Below are 17,329 nucleotides of genomic sequence, written 5' to 3'. Positions count from 1 at the left end.
CCCTTATGGCAGAAAGTGAAGAGGAACTAAAAAGCCTCTTGATGAAAGTGAAAGAGGAGAGTGAAAAGTTGGCTTAAAGCTCAACATTCAGAAAACGAAGATCATGGCATCTGGTCCCATCAGTTCATGGGAAATAGATGGAGAAACAGTGGAAACAGTGTCAGACTTTATTTTTTTGGGCTCCAAAATCACTGCAGATGGTGACTGCAGCCATGAAATTAAAAGACGCTTACTCCTTGGAAGAAAAGTTATGACCAACCTAGATAGCATATTCAAAACCAGAGACATTATTTGCCAACAAAGGTCCGTCTAGTCAAGGCTATGGTTTTTCCTGTGGTCATGTATGGATGCGAGAGTCGGACTGTGAAGAAGGCTGAGCGCTGAAGAATTGATGCTTTTGAACTGTGGTGTTGGAGAAGACTCTTGAGAGTCCCTTGGACTGCAAGGAGATCCAACCAGTCCATTCTGAAGGAGATCAGCCCTGGGATTTCTTTGGAAGGACTGATGCTAAAGCTGAAACTCCAGTACTTTGGCCACCTCCTGCTAAGAGTTGACTCATTGGAAAAGACTCTGATGCTGGGAGGGATTGGAGGCAGGAGGAGAAGGGGATGACAGAGGATGAGATGGCTGGATGGCATCACTGACTCGATGGATGTGAGTTTGAGTGAACTCTGGGAGTTGGTGATGGACAGGGAGGCCTGGCGTGCTGCGATTCATGGGGTCGCAAAGAGTCGGACACGACTGAGCGACTGAACTGAACTAAACTGAAGGTATCATTCTGAAATATAGATTCATGGGCTTTGGAGTTTACAGGCTGAAGCAGAATCAGCACTTGAGTAAGACAGAGGGGCATTTGTGATATAAATTCATTGAAAACCACATGGAAGGAAATGTGTCAATAAAGTAAGCAGATTCTGTCCTGGAGCTGCGATTATGGGTGATTCTTTTCTTTTTTTTTTTTAACAGACATTTTAGGTGGTATATTTGCAATATAACTTTTTAATTCATTCATTAATTTTTTTGCGGGGTGGGGGGAACTGTTGTGCTGGGTCTTCATTGCTGCACAGGCTTTTCTCTGGTTGTGGCGAGCAGGGGCTACTCCCAAGTTGCAGTGCGTGGGTTTCTCATCGTCGTGGCTTCTCTCGTTGTGGAGCACTGGCTCTAGGGAGCGGGGGCTTCCGTAGTTGTGGCACATGGGCTCCAGAGCACAGGCTCAATAGTTGTGGCGCACGGGCTTAGCTGCTCTGGGACATACGGGATCGTCCCATATCAGGGATCGAAACTGTGTCTCCTGCGTTGGCAGGTAGATTCTTTACCACTGAGCCACCAGGGAAGCCCTGTTTTTGTTTCTTTCTAAATTAATTAATTACTTATTTAATTTTTTGACTGTGCTAGATCTTCTCTGCTGCACCGGCTTTTCTCCAGTTGCAGCGAGCAGGGGCTATTCTCCAGTTGCTGTGCTCTGGCTTTTCATTGTAGTGGCTTCTCTTGCTGTGGAACACAGGCTCTAGGTGCATGGGCTTCAGTATTTGTGGCATGAGGGCTCAGTGGTTGCGGTTCCTGAGTTTTAGAGCACAGGCTTAACAGTTGTGGCCCACGGGCTTAGTTGCTCAGTAGCCTATGGGATCTTCCTGGACCAAGGACCGAACCTGCATCTCCTGCTTTGGCAGCAGGATTCTTTACCGCTGATCCACCAAGGAAGCCCCCTGCTTTTCTTTTTATTTAATAGCTCCCATTGCATATGGTAAGCATGTCAATTATATAAGTAGTAGAAGTAAAGAGCAAAGCACTGAAATTCCATTACCCACCACACACCCCCAGCCCCTCTACTCCCTTCTTTACTTAGTTTGTTGTAGATATTTCTAGATGTTTTCTTTAAATCCACCATGGATTGCTTTTATTTATTTATTTATTTATTTTGGATTGCTTTTAAAACTTAGATGTACAAAAAAAAATTTTTAACCCCCCCCAAAACCTTACTTGTACAATCAGAAAAAGCATGGGGTGAGGAGAGAAAGCAAAAGATTCTCAAAGTGAATCTGGACATCATAGAAGCATAGAGGTTTTTACAAAGCAAGTCTCTCTGTTTGAGGATGAGAAAGTGGGGCTCAGGGTTGGTGGGTGGCCTGCCACGCTCACACGGTTTGTGCCAGCTCCTGGCGCCCAGTGCAGCGTTGCTTCCAGGGTCACATCCCCTAGGGCTCAGGAAGGAGGCGGGAGGCTGAGCTGGAGAGACGTCAGGAGGATGCTCTGGGCTGGGCAGGCTGGGCTGGAGCGATGAGCCTTCTGCCTGTTTGTTCTGGGTACCGGGAGGTGTGGGTGGAGAGACACCCTGGCAGGATGGACCAAAGTCCCCATTTATGGCCTGGGGGGAGTTAATGTGTAATATTCCAGGATATAAGCTGGACTGCAAGGTGAGACCCTGAGCCCAGACCTCCAGGAGCAACCCAGAGCTGCTGTCCGGAGCTGCTACCATGTCGGTGAGAACGCCGGCTCCGAATCTTTACCTGAGTTGGGGTGGGGTGGATGCTGGAGAAAAAGCATCGCTGCCCCTCCAGCTTCAGTTTCCTTATCTGTGTAGGGAGGAAGTTGGACAGATCACTCCACTGGCCTTTAGCATCAAGGCTCTCTGTCCCGCCCCCTACCATTCTGAGTCTGTCTCTTTCCCCCTCCAGCCTGGTTTTCTCATCGGTAATTTATTTGTTTATTTTTTGCCTATCTCTTTCGGCTTACAGGATCTTATTTCCCCAACCAGGGATCAAACATGGGCTAACTTCAGTGGGAGCACTGGAGTCCTAACCTCTGGACAGCCAGGGAATTTCCTCTCAATAACATTAATCGCGGCAACAATGATAACCACTAACACCTCCTGAGCTTTAAAAGATGACGAAATTGAGACTGGAAGGTTAACTTGCCCCAGAGCAAAATCTATAAACTGCAGGGGGTCAAGTGGATCTTCTTCAAGGTCTCTCCCCGATTCTCTGATTCCAAACTCTGCTCTGCCGTAGTCCGCTATGTGGCCTTGGAGAAATCACTGCTCCTCTCTGAGCCTGTCTCCTGTATTTGGGGAACTGGGTTACAGATGGCATCTTCTGAGGCTGGTGTGTTGCTTTCCTGTGGCTGGCGTAACAAATTTAGTCTCTCACAGTTTTGGAGGCTTGAGGTCTGAAATCCAGGTGTTGGTGGGAACTTTCTCTCTCTGAAGGCTCTAGGGGAGGGTTCTTTCTTGCCTTTTCCAGCTTCTATTTGTTGCCGGCAATCTGTGGTATTCCTGGGCTTGCAGCTGTCTCCCTCCAACCCCTGCCTCTGTCTTCACAGAGCTTCTCTGCGTGTCTGGGTTTCTGGGTCCAAATTTCCTCTTCTTCTAAGGATGTCAGTCATATGGAGTTTGAGGTCCACCCTAAACCACTACGACCTCATCTCAACTTGGTCCTATTTCCAAATAGGCCTCATTCAGGGGCTCCAGGGGGACATAGTTTTCTGGGAGAGTCAGCACAGGTGGGATGTGGGCGTGGATGTGACTAGAGGGTCCAACGTGCATGGCATGGTGCCCTCCCCACCCTCTGCCTCTCAGGGAGGACCTTTGTGCCCGACTTCTCCTTCCCCCGATCTTCTCACCCTCCCCTTTCTTTCCTCCTTCTTAAGAGACTTCCTAGTCCAAATCTCTTACACTAAAGAGAGGGTAGCGGGACATCCCTGGTGGACCAGGCGTGAAGACTCTGCTCTGCCAATGCAGGGGGCACATGTTCAAACCCTGGTCGGGGGACTAAGATCCTACATGCCATGAGGTGAGGCCAAAATATTAAAAGAAAAAAAGGATGGGGGAACCAAGGTCCATAAAGGGGCACCGTTGGCCCCTAGTCACTTGGTTAGTCACCTGACCACTGACACCTGCCTCCACCCAGCTTTGCATCCCCCTCTCTCTCTGTGCTCCAGACCTTACGGAGTGGGGACAGGTTACTAGGCCTGCCCCCTCCCACGGGGATCCCTGTTTGCCCAGATGGACCCCCAAGCCCGGCCTTCCTCTCGCCCCTACCCTGCAGCAGCTCTAGGGGCCCAGATTTTTCTGTCTGAGCCAGGCAGCCTCCAGGAGCTATGGGGGCGGCAAGGGTGCTTCTCCCCACCTCAGTCTCACCCTGACCATCCAGGGAGGAGACTGGAGACTCCTCACGATGCCTGGTGGGGACTGTGCATGCTGCAGGGCCCACACCGTGAAGAGCTGCTCATTGGCAGGTCACCCATGCTCCTCTGGGAGGGACAGGATAACCTCTCCTAGGGGACTGCTCTCTGTCCTTCTAAGAGAGGCTGAAGGAGGATTTTAATCCGTTTTGGCTGGTGATCCACGTGTTACATTAAGCACCCATCTGAGGGGTTAGGCCTCTGAGCGCCACTTTCTCAGAGGCAGTGAAATGCCCCCTATCCTGGGGACATCTGGGCTTCCCTGGTGGCTCAGATGGTAAAGAATCCACCTGATCGGACCTGGGTGCGATCCCTGGGTTGGGAAGATCCCCTGGAGGAGGTAATGGCAACCCATTCCAGTATCCTTGCCTGGAGAATCCCATGGACAGAGGAGCCTGGTGGGCTACAGTCCATGGGGTCGCAAAGAGTCAGACAGGAGTGAGTGACTAACACACAGGGGACATCTGGAGGCATTTTTGGTTGTCACTACTTGGGGGGAGGGTGCTACTGGCATCCGGTGGTTAGAGACCCGGCCTGAGGCTCTACTTCCTACACACACATGACAACCCCACAGCAGAGAATGATTCAGTTGGAAAGTCCAGGGCGCTGAGCCTGGAAAACCCTGCTCTGAAGCATCGTAGGGTCCAACGTGCTGTGATGCTCCACCCTCCTGGGCTTGGCATGGCCTCTTTCATGCCTTCCTTTTATTTACTTTATTTTTGGCCATGGCCTGTGTCAGGCAGAATCTTAGTTCCCCGACCAGGAATGGACACTGTGCCCCTGCATGGACGCACAGAGTCTTAACTACTGGACCACCAAGGATGTCCCCAGGCCTCCTTTTAAAATGTACTGACTCCAGGAGAGGGCTTCTCTGGTGGCTCAGTCAGTAAAGAATCCACCTGTAATGCAGGAGATGCAAGAGACCCGGGTTTGATGACTGGGTCAGGAAGATCCCCTGGAGAAGGAAATGGCAACCCACTCCATTATTCTTGCCTGGAGAATCCCATGGACAGAGGAGCCTGGCAGACTACAGTCCATGGGGTCACCAGAGTCAGACACGACTGAGCGACTGAACCACCACCACCAAGAAAACTGGGCAACCCTACACCCATGTAGGAACCCGAGGACTGCCTTCCCCCTTGGTGGAAAGGAGGCAGCTGCCAGCAGGGGAGTCCTAATCTACCCCCTACGGACACTGCCCTTGACTTTCAGCAAAGCATTCCAGTCCCGGAAGTTGTTTCAAGGCTTCCCAAGTGAGCTCCCTCCAGAAAAAAAAAAAGACATCAGTGAACAGAAATCCTATAATATAAATGTGTTCTCCTATTAAGTGTTCTAAGTCTTTTGTGGCTGCTGAATCCTGTCTGGCCCAGCCTCACACCCTCCAATCATGGATAACTGGACATTTTCTCAGGCTTGGATCATGAGGTTTGAAAACCCAGCTTCGAGAACCTCCCTTCTAACTATACAAATTCAGGCGCTGCCCAGGTCCTGTGGGAAAATAGGAGCAGAAGGATGCCACAGTAGCAGTAAGTAAGCCTAATGACCACAGCCCCTCGATTTGCTTTTAGTCTGTGCCAAGTCCTATTTGAGGGGCTTCACAAATGGAAGGTCTCATCCTCCAAACCAGGGTGAAGAAGGTGCTGTTAACCTCAGGGCATCCGACAACATCTGTCACAAGGGTGCTTGGGAACTGGGCTTGAATGAATAAATCAGATCAGCCCATTTTACAGATGAGGAGTGTGCGGTTTACAGAGGGACTTTGATGGACATGTTCAGACATGTGACTGATGGAGTTTTATAGGTTCTCTGTTTGGGATGGGCCTAGACTTGCCTGTCATACAGTTATTTAAAAAAAAAATAAAAAAAGATTTGTCTACAATGTGTCTTAATGGCGGTACATGGGATCTTTCTTAGTTTCAGCACGTGGGATCTTTTAGCTGGGGCTTTCGAACTCTTAGTTGCAGCGTGTGGCATCTAGTTCCCTGACCAGGGATAGAACCTGGGCCCCCTGCATTGGGAATGTGGAGTCTTAGCCACTGGACCACTAGGGAAGTCCTAATACAGTCATTTTCTATCCGTAAAATGACTCCCAAGTTCGTGCAGGAAATAAACGTACCCTTGTTCGTGGGATTTTGCCGAGGGCATTGTGCCTCATCACTTGAACGCATTTAGGAACAGTGAGGTTGGCAGGGGTCACTCTACCCATTTTATAGATGGGCAAACTGAGGTTCCTCAGCTGGGCCCTATGTCTCCAGATCCAGCTATTCTTCAGGCTGGGGTGGATGAGAGTGAAGCAAAATGGGCAAGAGGGGGCTCCAGGAATCTTTGATCTGAGTTCTCTGGCTTTTTCCCTTCCTGGCTCCAAGGCCTCACATGGGGAGAAGGAGAGGGGGGCCTGGGGCCTGGCTGGGATGGGAGGATGCTGGCGAGTGGTTTTTACCAGCAGAAGAGTGTGATTGATTTGTGTGGGATGTTTCTCTGTTGGCGCAGGGGAAATTTGAGATTGTGAACATGGACATGAAGATGGGGTCAAGCCTGAAGATCAAGGGCAAGATCGCTGACGGCGCTAACGGGTAAGCCCAGGGGAGGGCAGGTGGGGCAGGACAGGGAGGGGGCCGGCCACAGAGCTGGCATTGGCTGGGAAGGTGGGGGCAGGCAAGGCAGCCTTGTGAGATGTTGGGACAGTGAGAGTGACCTCTGGCCAGGGCCGTTTGTACATTCTGCTCCTCTCGCACCCCTCCCTCACCCTTGCTGGCTCCATTTGGGCTGCTTTCACATCTGAGGCCAGGTTCGGGGACCTGCAGAATTCACATTGGACGCCACGGCTCAATTCCTTGGCCCCAACGACACGGAAGGGGCAAGTGAGAAATCCCTGAGTCTTTGGCCAGGCCTCTGCGAGTCAGATGCCTCTACTGAAAGCCCCAACCCCCGGGGACACTACCCTCTTGATACTGCTGAAGGACCAGGGACTGGCCTTTCACATGCATTAAACCAGGGATAGCTCAGTTGGTAAAGAATCCACCTGCGATGCAGGAGACCAGCGTTCAATCCCTGGGTCGGGAAGATCTCCTGAAGAAGGAAATGGCAACCCACTCCAGAATTCTTGACCAGGGAGCCTAGCTGCCTAGCCGTACAGTCCATGATGTCGCAAAAGTCAGACTCAGTGACTACAACCAGCACCAAACCAGGGGCACCCACCAGGGGGCGCCTAGTGGTCTCGTTTGCATCCTCTCCATTGGAATCCGAGACCTTTCTCACCTCAGGGGCTACAGGTCAGCGTTAGGCTGTCCCGGGTGCAGGACAAGGGTCAGCATTTCTTGAGACTGATCTCAATCAGTTTTTGATTGGGGAGGGGCAGGCAGAAGCATCAGGTAGGAGCCAAGAGAAAAATCACCTCTTTCTCCTACTTGGGTCCCTCAAGGTTGCAGAAATGTGGGATACCTCTGGCCTGAGTCCTCCCAGTGGAGACACCCTGTGACTCAGAATGTCCCACTCTCAGGAACCGTGAAGGTCTAACCAAGACCCCTTTCTAAAAGATCACACAACTCCTGAGGGCATACCTCCAATGACAGGGAGCTCACCACCTTAGGCATACAACAAATAGTTAAGAACGGCAGTTTTCCCCAAGGATAGACACCTTCATTTCCTGAAATGTCACTATTAGTTAACTTGTCAGGAGCCTTAGTCTGTGCTCTAAATGGAATGTGATACTCCAGTGCCAAGTCCAATCAAATTGTCACCTCCCTTGTTTTAAGGCACAAACCTCAATTAACACAACCTTTGGTGATTCTACCAATTTTATGGTCAAGACACTGCCACCCAAGCTGTTATACCCAGGGCTGGCCCCTTATTCTCACTTCTTACTCCTTCTCTGGCAGCTTTGTGATTAATTTGGGCCAGGGGACAGATAAACTGAACCTGCATTTCAACCCACGCTTTGCTGAATCCACCATCGTCTGCAACTCACGAGATGGCAACAGCTGGGGGGCGGAGCAACGGGACAATCACATGTGCTTCAGCCCAGGGTCAGAAGTCAAGGTGAGGTCAAAGGGGAAAGGGGCCTGAAAACAGATCTCAAGGGGGGAGAACAGATAGTGGGGGCACCCTGGCCTAGACACGTGCTGGGACTGTTTGAGTCACCAGGCATGGCCCCGGCCCATTTCCAGGGCACCTCCTGCCTCCCTGATGCCCTCCCTCCCACTGCAGCTCATCGTGACCTTCGAGAACAATGAATTCAAGGTGAAGCTGCCAGATGGCCACCAGTTGACCTTTCCCAACAGACTGGGCCACAGCCACCTGAGCTACCTGGGTGTGCAGAACTTCCTCGTCTCCTCCTTCAAGCTAGAGTGAGGCAGCACCTCACCAGAGACCAAGACCCGTCCCTGCAAGCAGATTCCTGACCCAGAGCTGTCCTTTCATGTGGGATCAGTGACCCTTGCGATGCACCTACTGTTCCTAATCCTCCGCCCTCATCCCCTGAGGCTCAGAACCAACAAAAGAATCCACCTTTATAGTCTTTCCAACTGTGTTTTCCACTATCTTGATGCTCCTAGCGTCCTCCTGATACAGACAAGGAAACTGAGGCTGCCCAGTGGGGGATGAGCTCCAAACACCCCTGAGCCACTAGTCCTGCCTGCGAGTCCCCTTTTGTCACCAGGACAAGTGCCAAGTTGCTCTGTGGGATTACAGTTCCAGGCACCTGGGCCAGGGGCTGTTCCCGGAACTGCAGATAAGGGCTCCCACCTGGGCTTCTTATCTCAGGGCTATTCATTCCAGTCTGGTTACTCATTACCCCCTGCCTCGGTCCCTCCCCTCACTGGGGGCCCTGGTTGGGTGGTGGGGGGAGTCCTTGGCTTTCCAAACCCAGTGCTGAATGTACTCGAGCAGGTGGCGCGGACACGGTCATCCCAGGTCCTCAAGCATCTCACTGGACACCTTTTATCAAAAAAAACCTTTTTAATCAGGACCCAGAGGCAGGTCTGGGGTGCACGGGAAGGTGGGACCCTCCCCCCTCCCAGTGAGGTCACACCTGACGTTTCTGAGGCTTCTGGGACATGGGGCTGGCGGTGGGAATGTTGGGGAGGCAGCCGTGGGGGCTCTCAGAAAGGCAGGAGGGACCCTGCTGGGGGCAACTCCAGGATGAGCTGGGGCCGAGGGTCTCTTCAGGAGAGGAGACAAAGGCTCTATGTGGTAGGCTCCCCACCCCCACCCAGCAAGGGCATTTTTCCCAACACAAAGGCTGCACTGTGAGGCTGGGCCCTCCAGTGGGTTGGGGGCCTGGGGTGGAGGGTGGGCCCAGGGAATGGCTACTGGGTCTGGAGGTCCAGAGTGGCAGTGGAGGGAGGCGGGGTGGCTGAGCAGGGTCCAGGGGAACACCTGGGTTCCAGAACAAGCCTGGTCTCCCCTGGCCTCCCTCTCATGTCTGTCCAGCAGAGGTGTGGACAGGTCTGGGGACAACTTGGGTTCTCCCGTCTGTCGTTGGCAAGACCCAGCCGCCAGGGGCTGGGGCTGCATCTGGGCTCCTTGCAGGTGGTGCCCGGAGGCTGACCAGGGTTCTCAGCCTGTGCCCAGCCAATCACACCTTCACCTCGTCATCCTCCTCAGCATCAGCAAACTCGAAGGTGTTGGCCTGCACTGTGCTGGGCACGGGGGTCCTGCTGCCTGCCTGGGATGCCCCCCACTCTTCATCCAGGCTCCCCCAGGAGGCCCGAGCCTGGGACAGCGCCCCCAACCCCTCGGCCCGAGCATCCACCTCAGTGTAGTGGCGGCAGCTTTGGCTGCCACCCGAGACAGCGCCCCAGTGCCTGCCGGGGCCCTCGTCAGCAGGCGCACGGGGGCCCTCTCCCACCGCGCTGGCCCTCGCCTCGGCCACTGGGCCCAACCTGGTGGTTACCCCATTGGGGCAGCGTCCACGAAGTGAGGGGCTTGAGGCAGGGGCCGGGGGGTTTGCAACAGAGGCTGGGGGACTTGCAGCAGGAGCCGGGGCTGGGGTCTCAGCTGCAGAGCCTTCTGAGAGGCTCATGGCTCCCAGGAGCTCAGTGAGGAGAGAGGGCCCAAGGTCGAGGTCCAGGCGGAAGGATAGGAGGGAGTCAGAGCGGCGGAGCTCAGGCTCAGTGGGGAAGGAGCTATCACGGTCTCGGTCACGAGGCTTTTCTGGGCGAGGCAGGCGGGAGATGGTGCAGAACCCGGAGTCCAGGCCTAGAAGAGAAATAGGGACCAGGGTCAGAGCTGGGGGCCCTAACCAGGAATTGGGGAAGGCAGAGCCAGGACCAACACCTGCTTGCGATGTGGCCTTTAACAAGCCACCCCCCAGTCTGACTGCAGCTTCCTCCATCTTTCCAATACAGTGAACCCCACAGTCTCTTGAGCAATCTTCCTGTCAACCCTGGAAATTGACATAATCCTCATTCCCATTTTGCAGATGAAGAAAGTTTGGGATGAGGGGAAAGGCTCGCCCAGGGCCACAAAGTCTGATGGGCTGGAGCTGAGCCCGGAGCTCAAACCTCCTGACTCTCAGGCCCAACACTGAACTTGAATGACCCCTGGTCCCCTTCCGTGAACCCAAGCACATGTACTGGTTTGTGGGCACAGGATAGAACCAGCAGCCGGTGTGACAACATAGAAATCAAGACCCAAAGGACAGGCAAATGCCCTGTAAATGCCCTCTGTCTCAGACCCTGGTTCCAGGACTACCAGGCCTGGGACATAGCGGTGGGACCGCAGACCAGTCCTCAGTGGGATTCTGAGCATCACCCCTGGACAGGGAGCACCACAGGAAGCCTCTGGTGGCGGGCAAAGCTGCAGGGCAGGGAACGGTCACCAGGTGGCAGCAGGGGCCCCAGTTCTCAAGTGAGCTGTCCAGGAGGAGCCCAGGTGACACCCACCCCACCCCATGCTGGCAGGAAGGGCTTCTGAGGGGTTTTCCAAATCTGTCAAGTTACAGGAACCTCTGTTCAAATAACAACAGAGCAACAGCTCCCGTGTCCTGAGCACCTACTGTGTGTGAGATTCTAGGCCACAATCAAATATGTGTTATCATTTCACTGAATCTTAGCAGTGACCCTAAGTGCCCATTATATAGGCCAGGACTTGACTTCACAGAGGTCAATGTGCTCACTGAGAATCAGGCAGAATCAGGATTTGAATCCAGGGCCCTGGCTCTCCACCTCTCCACTGTATTGTTCTGACACAAGGGAGCTGCTTCCATTGAAGCAGGCAAGGGATAGGGGAAGGAGGGTGGTGGGCTGGCTTAGCCGAGGGCCCAGAGAAGGGGAGGCAGCTTAGGGGCAGGCAGAACTCAACCCCCACCTCATCACCTCTCAACCTCAGTGTTTTGGGGAGTGAACTGGTTCCCGCCCTGTGACCCACCCTTGCCATTCACGATCTCAGGTTTGGGTCTGACTTCCATGGAGACCAAACTACTGTGGGGAAGAGCTCACTTGGGAGGGTTGGCTGAACCTTCAAACCCGCTGCACCTCAGCCCCTGAAAAATGGGCAGACAGCGCAGGGCCTCACCGTAAGCAGAGTGGCCGTCCGTGGAGCTGGCAGGGCTGCGGTCAAAGCTGAGCTTGCCCACCACGAGGCTGTCGTAGGCCGCCTGGTTGAGCTGAGGCAGGGAGATGGCGTTCTTGATGATGGGGGAGATGGCCGGTGGAGCAGGCGAGGGTGCGGGCGGAGAAGCCATCCTCCGGGGCGGGGCCCCCACCCTCCGCACCAGCTGCAGCTTCTTGGCCAGGAAGCCCCGGGGCGAGCGGTGGGTGCTCCCTGAGCCGCCACCATGGTTGCTGAGGAAGGAGGTGTCACCGAAGACATCCCCGCCGCGGCCCACGTGCATGGTGTGGCGGAAATCCCCAAGCGGGGGGCTGATCATGTCCGCGGTCAGCCGCTTCTTCCCCTGCGAGCTGGACACCCAGCCCACGGGTGAGAGCTTGCCCAGGTTCATGGCCGGGGCTCCTCCGGCCCCCTGGGGGCCCGGCATCGGCTCTGGCTGTTCACAGCTGCTGGTCCATGCTCACCGGGGCCTGGGGAGACTGCTAGGCTAGGTGAAGGGTCCACTTCTCAGCTCCCTCCTTCTTGGTGGGAGGGGGTGGACGGAGGCTGCCCCTCTGTGCTAAGGTGCTGCCCCTACATGCTGAGGCTGTGGGGGGTCCATGGCTTGTCTGCCCCGAGGCCTGGCTCCCAGTCCCGTGGAAGGAGCTGCAGATGTTCTGGCCAAGGACGTAGATGGCACCAAACGTGCCTCAGACGTAGACAGTCCTTCTTCTGCCCAGGAGTGGAGACCTAAGAGAAAGAAGGTAGTGGAGGGCCTGGGGGCATCTTGGTCCAAATAATAACAGCTAAAGAGAATAAATGAGGATCATGGAGAAAATGCTGAACAGACCCGCAGAGGAGGCCACGTGGCATGATTCCTCATCCAGGAAATTTAAGAGCAGGTGAAACAGTCCCATGACAGAAGAGCCTGGCGGGCTACAGTCCATGGGGTCGGGCAGGGCTTAGCAACCAACAACAACAAAACAAAACAACAGTGATAGAAATCGGAATTGTGATTGCCTTTGAACAGATATAGACTGGGAGGGGGCACAAAAAATTCACGGAGCTGTGCCCTTCTTCAACTGTATACTGGTTAAAACCTATGAATGGTCATTATATGGTCCCCATTGATGAAGCACCTACTGAGTGCCAATGGCTTATGTTCATCACTCATTTAACCTCGAGGGAGGCACTATAGGCTTCAGAGGAGACACGGAAGCCCAAAGAAATGAAGGGATTTGCCTGAGGCTACACAGTAGGCAATGGTGAAGCAGAGCCTCCAACCCCAGAGCCCTTGAGCCCCAAGCTACACTGCCTCCTGCTGGCGGGTGGAGTTAAGTCACCTTCCTTCTTGGGTTAAACTGTCTTCCCCTCACAGAGGCTAGGAGGTGACGGCCAAAGGCTTTATGAACTGCTGTGTAACCAGCAGAACCCTTCACTTTCTGATGCTTCCTGGAAAAAGGATCCTGTGGTCAAAAGTGGTTTTTCCAGCTGCTTATTACATGTCTGAGCACACTCAAGGCTCTGAGAAGGCCCGCAGGAAGAACATATTTTTTTCGAACTGATGTCAAGGCCTTGTTACCAGGGAACAAGTTTTGGAAAAAGCTCAGCTGGTGCCAAAAGCTGTTCTTTGCCTACTCCCTTCTGTCCTGATCTCTTCCTCACCCTCCTCCCCCATCCCAATCTTCTCTAAGCTTCCCTTGGTTTGACATCACCCCTTCTAGCACCCTAAGAGTATACACTGGAGGACACCTATGAACCTATGCTCCCATATTTGGTTTTCCTGTGGCCCGGAGAGGCCAAGCTTCTTCAAGGTCACGTCAAGAGAACCAGTAGAGATGTCATTTCAGAGCCTCTGACTCACGTGGCTTTTAGTGGCTCGTGGAGCCCTGTCTTGTCTCTCCAGATCGCAACACACTCTAAGGGTGGGGCCTGGATTTTCCTGCCTCCCTCCCTCCAGCGCTCAGCTTGGGCTCTGCACACGGCCAAGTGCCCAATCAGTACCAGGAATTCTCTGTGATACCTTCATGCCAAAGGCTCACCCTTGCCACCGTCCGAGTGAGGGCAGGTAGAGGATTTAGTGGCCTCACAGTGTGACCTTGGGCAAGTCATTTACCTGCCCAGACCTGGGACCTGAGCTGATAAAAGTTGATATTGATTCTTAACACCTAGATCTGAGCGTCAACTTAAAAAAAAAAAATTGCTGCCACCTCCAAGCATAAAAATCTCAATACTGCCCTTCAAATGTTATTTGAAATTCAAAATAGGTTAAATAACAAGATAAAAACAAAGGAGGCAAGAAGACAAAGCTTGCTTTGTTTTCTGACTGCATTCTCTTTCCTTCCCACCATGGGATCCTCCCCCAACCCTGACTCCTCCCCCACAGCGGGGGGCGGGGGGTATCTGAATCATTCCTTTCCCTGGCACCCCCGGCACCAAGATGTCCTCGTGGAATGTTTGCCGAAGTAATGAAGTGCTCTGCAGTTGGCCAACCACTGCATGATGTCATCTGATTCTCCAACAGCCCCGAAGCTGGAGGGTTAGCCCATTTTACAGGAAGAGCCAAGGCTTGGAGAGAAGGAACTTGGCCAGGGTCATGTGGCAGGTACCTCGCATGGGCCATTTCCTTGCTCTGCTGAGGACTGAATCTGGGGACAGAGGGGAGGGAACTGGTGGGGGGGGGCGGAGTGTCATTCTGAAATGTCACGAGGAGAGGTCACTATGTCCATCATGTGGCCACACCTACTTCTCCCCAGCCCCTCCTTTCTCAGCAAAAGGGGTCCTGGTCCCCACCCCACCACTGTGGCCACTTGGACTTGAGACACCAGCTTCTGCCCGAGTCTTATGATAAGCCCATGTCTCAAATGCCTCTGGGCACCTCCAGAAGCTCTCCACCCTGCCCACTGTTGTAGGGACACCCGCGGCACTGTGCAGCCGAGGACAGGACACTGCTACTGGGGACCTGTTTTCCCATGTGCAAAACAAGGCTGGTCCTCTCCCAGGAGAGTTTTAAGAGTGGAAAGCGCTGTAATTAAACCCTTGGATCCTGAAGCAGGGCTGGGTTCAAAGCCAACATTCTTACACTAATAATGTCTCTCATTCTGGAGAGACAGAAGGAGAGGCTCCAACCTTGATGTAGCCTATTTGGCCCTTGAAGCTGATCATCAGGTATCGCTGGTGATTAGGTGTGCCCCACCTGGCCCTGGAGTAAGCAGGGCTCTGGCTGTCCAGGTATGTGGCCTCTCTTTGCTCCCCAACCCAGGAATACTACCTGCTAATGCTCACAAACACCCATTTTACAGACGGAAAAAACGAGACATGAAAAGGAAACTGACTTGTCCCAGGTTGGAGAGCAAAATGAGGCGTGGCCAGGAATCTCCTCAGGATTCTACTGTTGTTAGTTGCTCAGCCTTGTCTGATTCTTTGTGGCCCCATGGACTGTAGCCCACCAGACTCCTTGGTCCATGGGATTTTCCAGGGAAGAAAAATGGAGTGAGTTGTCATTTCCTCCTCCAGGGGCTCTTCCCGACCTAGGGATCAAACCTGCATCTCCTGGGTCTCCTGCATTGCAGGTGCATTCTTTACCTGTTGAGCCATTGGGGAAGTCAGGAGTCTACCAACCTCAATAGTAAATGCCAGGAGAGTGGGTGAAGGCTCCAGGAGTGCTGAGCAGATGCCCAGCCGCTGAGCACAGAAGGGCAGGCCAGGGAGGCAGGAGACGCAGCCCTGCAGATTCAGTTTACCCTACAGATAGTCAGGCCTGGGTACTTGGTAGGAGCTTACTCAATAGCAGTGGTGACCACAAGGACAAGGTTTGGGGCCGGAAGTAGGGACCTCGCGGTTAGGAGAGGCCAACAGGGGCCGCTGTGGAAGTGCATGTGGTTGGAGGAGGCCAAGGGCCCTCTGATGGCTGTGGGGGAGGGGGCAGAGGCAGGGGTGAGAGGCGGGTGGGGGTGGCGGAACCCTAGGGCTCACCTGGGAGTCACCCGCAGGCCCCTAGGGGGCACCACCTCTCATCCTGGAAGCCACTCCCTGCTCACAGCACCCCGCCCGCAAGTGTCCAGCTGGGTAGTAACACCATCCTTACCGCTGGACGGAGGGACCCTGTCTCCGTTAGGGCTGTTCTAGCCTCCCCGAATAAGGGGTTAACTTTCTGGGGGCTGCCTTTTCATGCTCCTCAAAGTCCAGCCATTTCAAGAGGCAGAAACGGAGCCGAGAAAAAGGATAGCACGTTGTCCACAGTGGCAGCGGAGACCCTGTTCTCAGGCCGTCAAGGGGGACAGTAGGAAGGAGCACCATGGACCCCAAGTTAGAGCCGAATCAGCCTTTGACGCCGAGGCTGATTGGCCTAAAGGCAGGGTCTCCCCAAGTCCTCGGCTCCAGACCCTGCGCTGCGTTTTGCGCAGCTGTGGCCTCCGCGGGCCAGCCCTTTGGCCACTCTGAGCCTCAGTTTCCCGATCCAGAAAAGGGGCTTCAAACTTCGTGAGTCTCGGTTGGCTTGGCGAGAACAGAACAGTCTCGAGGGCAGTGGGGATGGGAAGTCCCGGAAAGATTTTGGCCAGAAAACATTCCCTTTGGGAGGAACGAGGTTAGAATGTTGGAGGGTCGTCGCTCCGCGGGGAAGAGGGCAGCTGGCTGCCTTGGCCCGAGGGGAACCGGACGGGATGACCTCACCCGCCGCTCGGGCCTGGAATGCGGCGGTTGGGGAGGGGGCAGAGTGCCTGGACCATCTCCCCGGCGGTCCCCCCCACTTCCCGCTCTCCCCGCCAGCCTCGCCAAGGGGCCCGACATTCCGACACATGCCCCACTCCCCGTTCCTTCCCTTCTTTTCCCAGGGCAGGAAGGAGCGTAGACGGCCTTCTGCTCGCCTCCTCCTCCCGCAACCCGCTTTACCTTCCAATTCTCTGCCGCTCTCTACTCGCCGGGACCAGCGCGAAACCACCCGAAAACTTGGAGCGTCCCCGTGCCGCTCCCGCGGCCGGCGCTCCCGGCCTGTCCGTTGGCACCCGGGGCGATCTTTGGCAGGCTGGCCCCCTCCCCCGCCCCGGTCCCAAGAACCTAGGGGGTGCCAAGACATTTCGGCGCCGCGATCCCCCTGCCCGCGTCCACGCCCACCCTGGGCTGGACGACCAGCGGGCCAGCTCGCGGTTACCTTCTCTCCGCGCGCCCCGGGAGCCGGGGGTGAAGGGCGGACGCGGCGGCGGCGGCAGCGTGTCCCCGCGCGCAGCCCTGGCGAGTGGCTGGGCCGGTCTGCGCCGCCCTGGCCGCGGGCTCCGCGGGCTGGCTCCGGGGGCGGGGGCGGGGTGTGGGCGCGCTCCCTCCTCCCGCCTCTCTGCTCCAGGCCGCGGGCGGGGCGGGGCCCCCAGTCCCGGGCACCGATCGGGCCGCCCCGAGCGGCGACTGCGAAAGCTGGAGGGGGCGCCAGGTCAGGCTCTTTTAGGCCAGGGGGAACCAGGAACGTGCGGGTTGCCCGGGCGAGGTGACTCGGGTCCCCAGCTCCCAAACCCTCTCCCACCGTCTCCTCGCAGGGCCTTGGGGTGACTGACCTGACAACTTCGCTTGCTGGGCTCTCCAGCCGCTCCATGTGGGAGTCTGGGGAACCTGGAAGCCAGATCTGCGA

The 17,329-nt window shown here is 55.0% G+C and overlaps 2 protein-coding genes across 3 annotated transcripts; one reads left to right on the top strand and one right to left on the bottom strand.

Moving 5' to 3' along the window:
* Positions 1–2,424: 2,424 nt before the first annotated feature.
* LGALS2 (galectin 2) lies at positions 2,425–8,702 on the top strand. Its single transcript, XM_086402719.1, has 4 exons — positions 2,425–2,480; positions 6,670–6,752; positions 8,058–8,217; positions 8,386–8,702. Exons 1-4 carry the CDS (start codon positions 2,475–2,477, stop codon positions 8,527–8,529), a joined length of 393 nt encoding a protein of 130 aa, XP_086258845.1. The 5' UTR covers positions 2,425–2,474; the 3' UTR covers positions 8,530–8,702.
* Positions 8,703–9,115: 413 nt separating this feature from the next.
* CDC42EP1 (CDC42 effector protein 1) lies at positions 9,116–16,963 on the bottom strand. 2 transcript variants are annotated; one of them, XM_086402718.1, is made up of 3 exons: positions 16,603–16,963; positions 11,695–12,459; positions 9,116–10,377 (listed from the first exon to the last, which is right to left on the bottom strand). In XM_086402718.1, exons 2-3 carry the CDS (start codon positions 12,155–12,157, stop codon positions 9,755–9,757), a joined length of 1,086 nt encoding a protein of 361 aa, XP_086258844.1. In that variant the 5' UTR covers positions 12,158–12,459; positions 16,603–16,963; the 3' UTR covers positions 9,116–9,754. The 2 variants fall into 2 exon arrangements, with proteins under 2 accessions (XP_086258844.1, XP_086258843.1); XM_086402717.1 differs by having other exon boundaries at positions 16,862–16,963.
* Between the last annotated feature and the right edge of the window lie 366 nt (positions 16,964–17,329).

Source organism: Bos grunniens, chromosome 5, assembly GCF_055505025.1.
Source record: "Bos grunniens cultivar Pamir isolate PY7600 chromosome 5, Bosgru_T2T1.0, whole genome shotgun sequence".
Lineage (NCBI taxonomy): Eukaryota > Metazoa > Chordata > Mammalia > Artiodactyla > Bovidae > Bos > Bos grunniens.
Note: the sequence above shows the minus strand (reverse complement) of the source record. Positions and strands in the feature narration are given on the sequence as shown.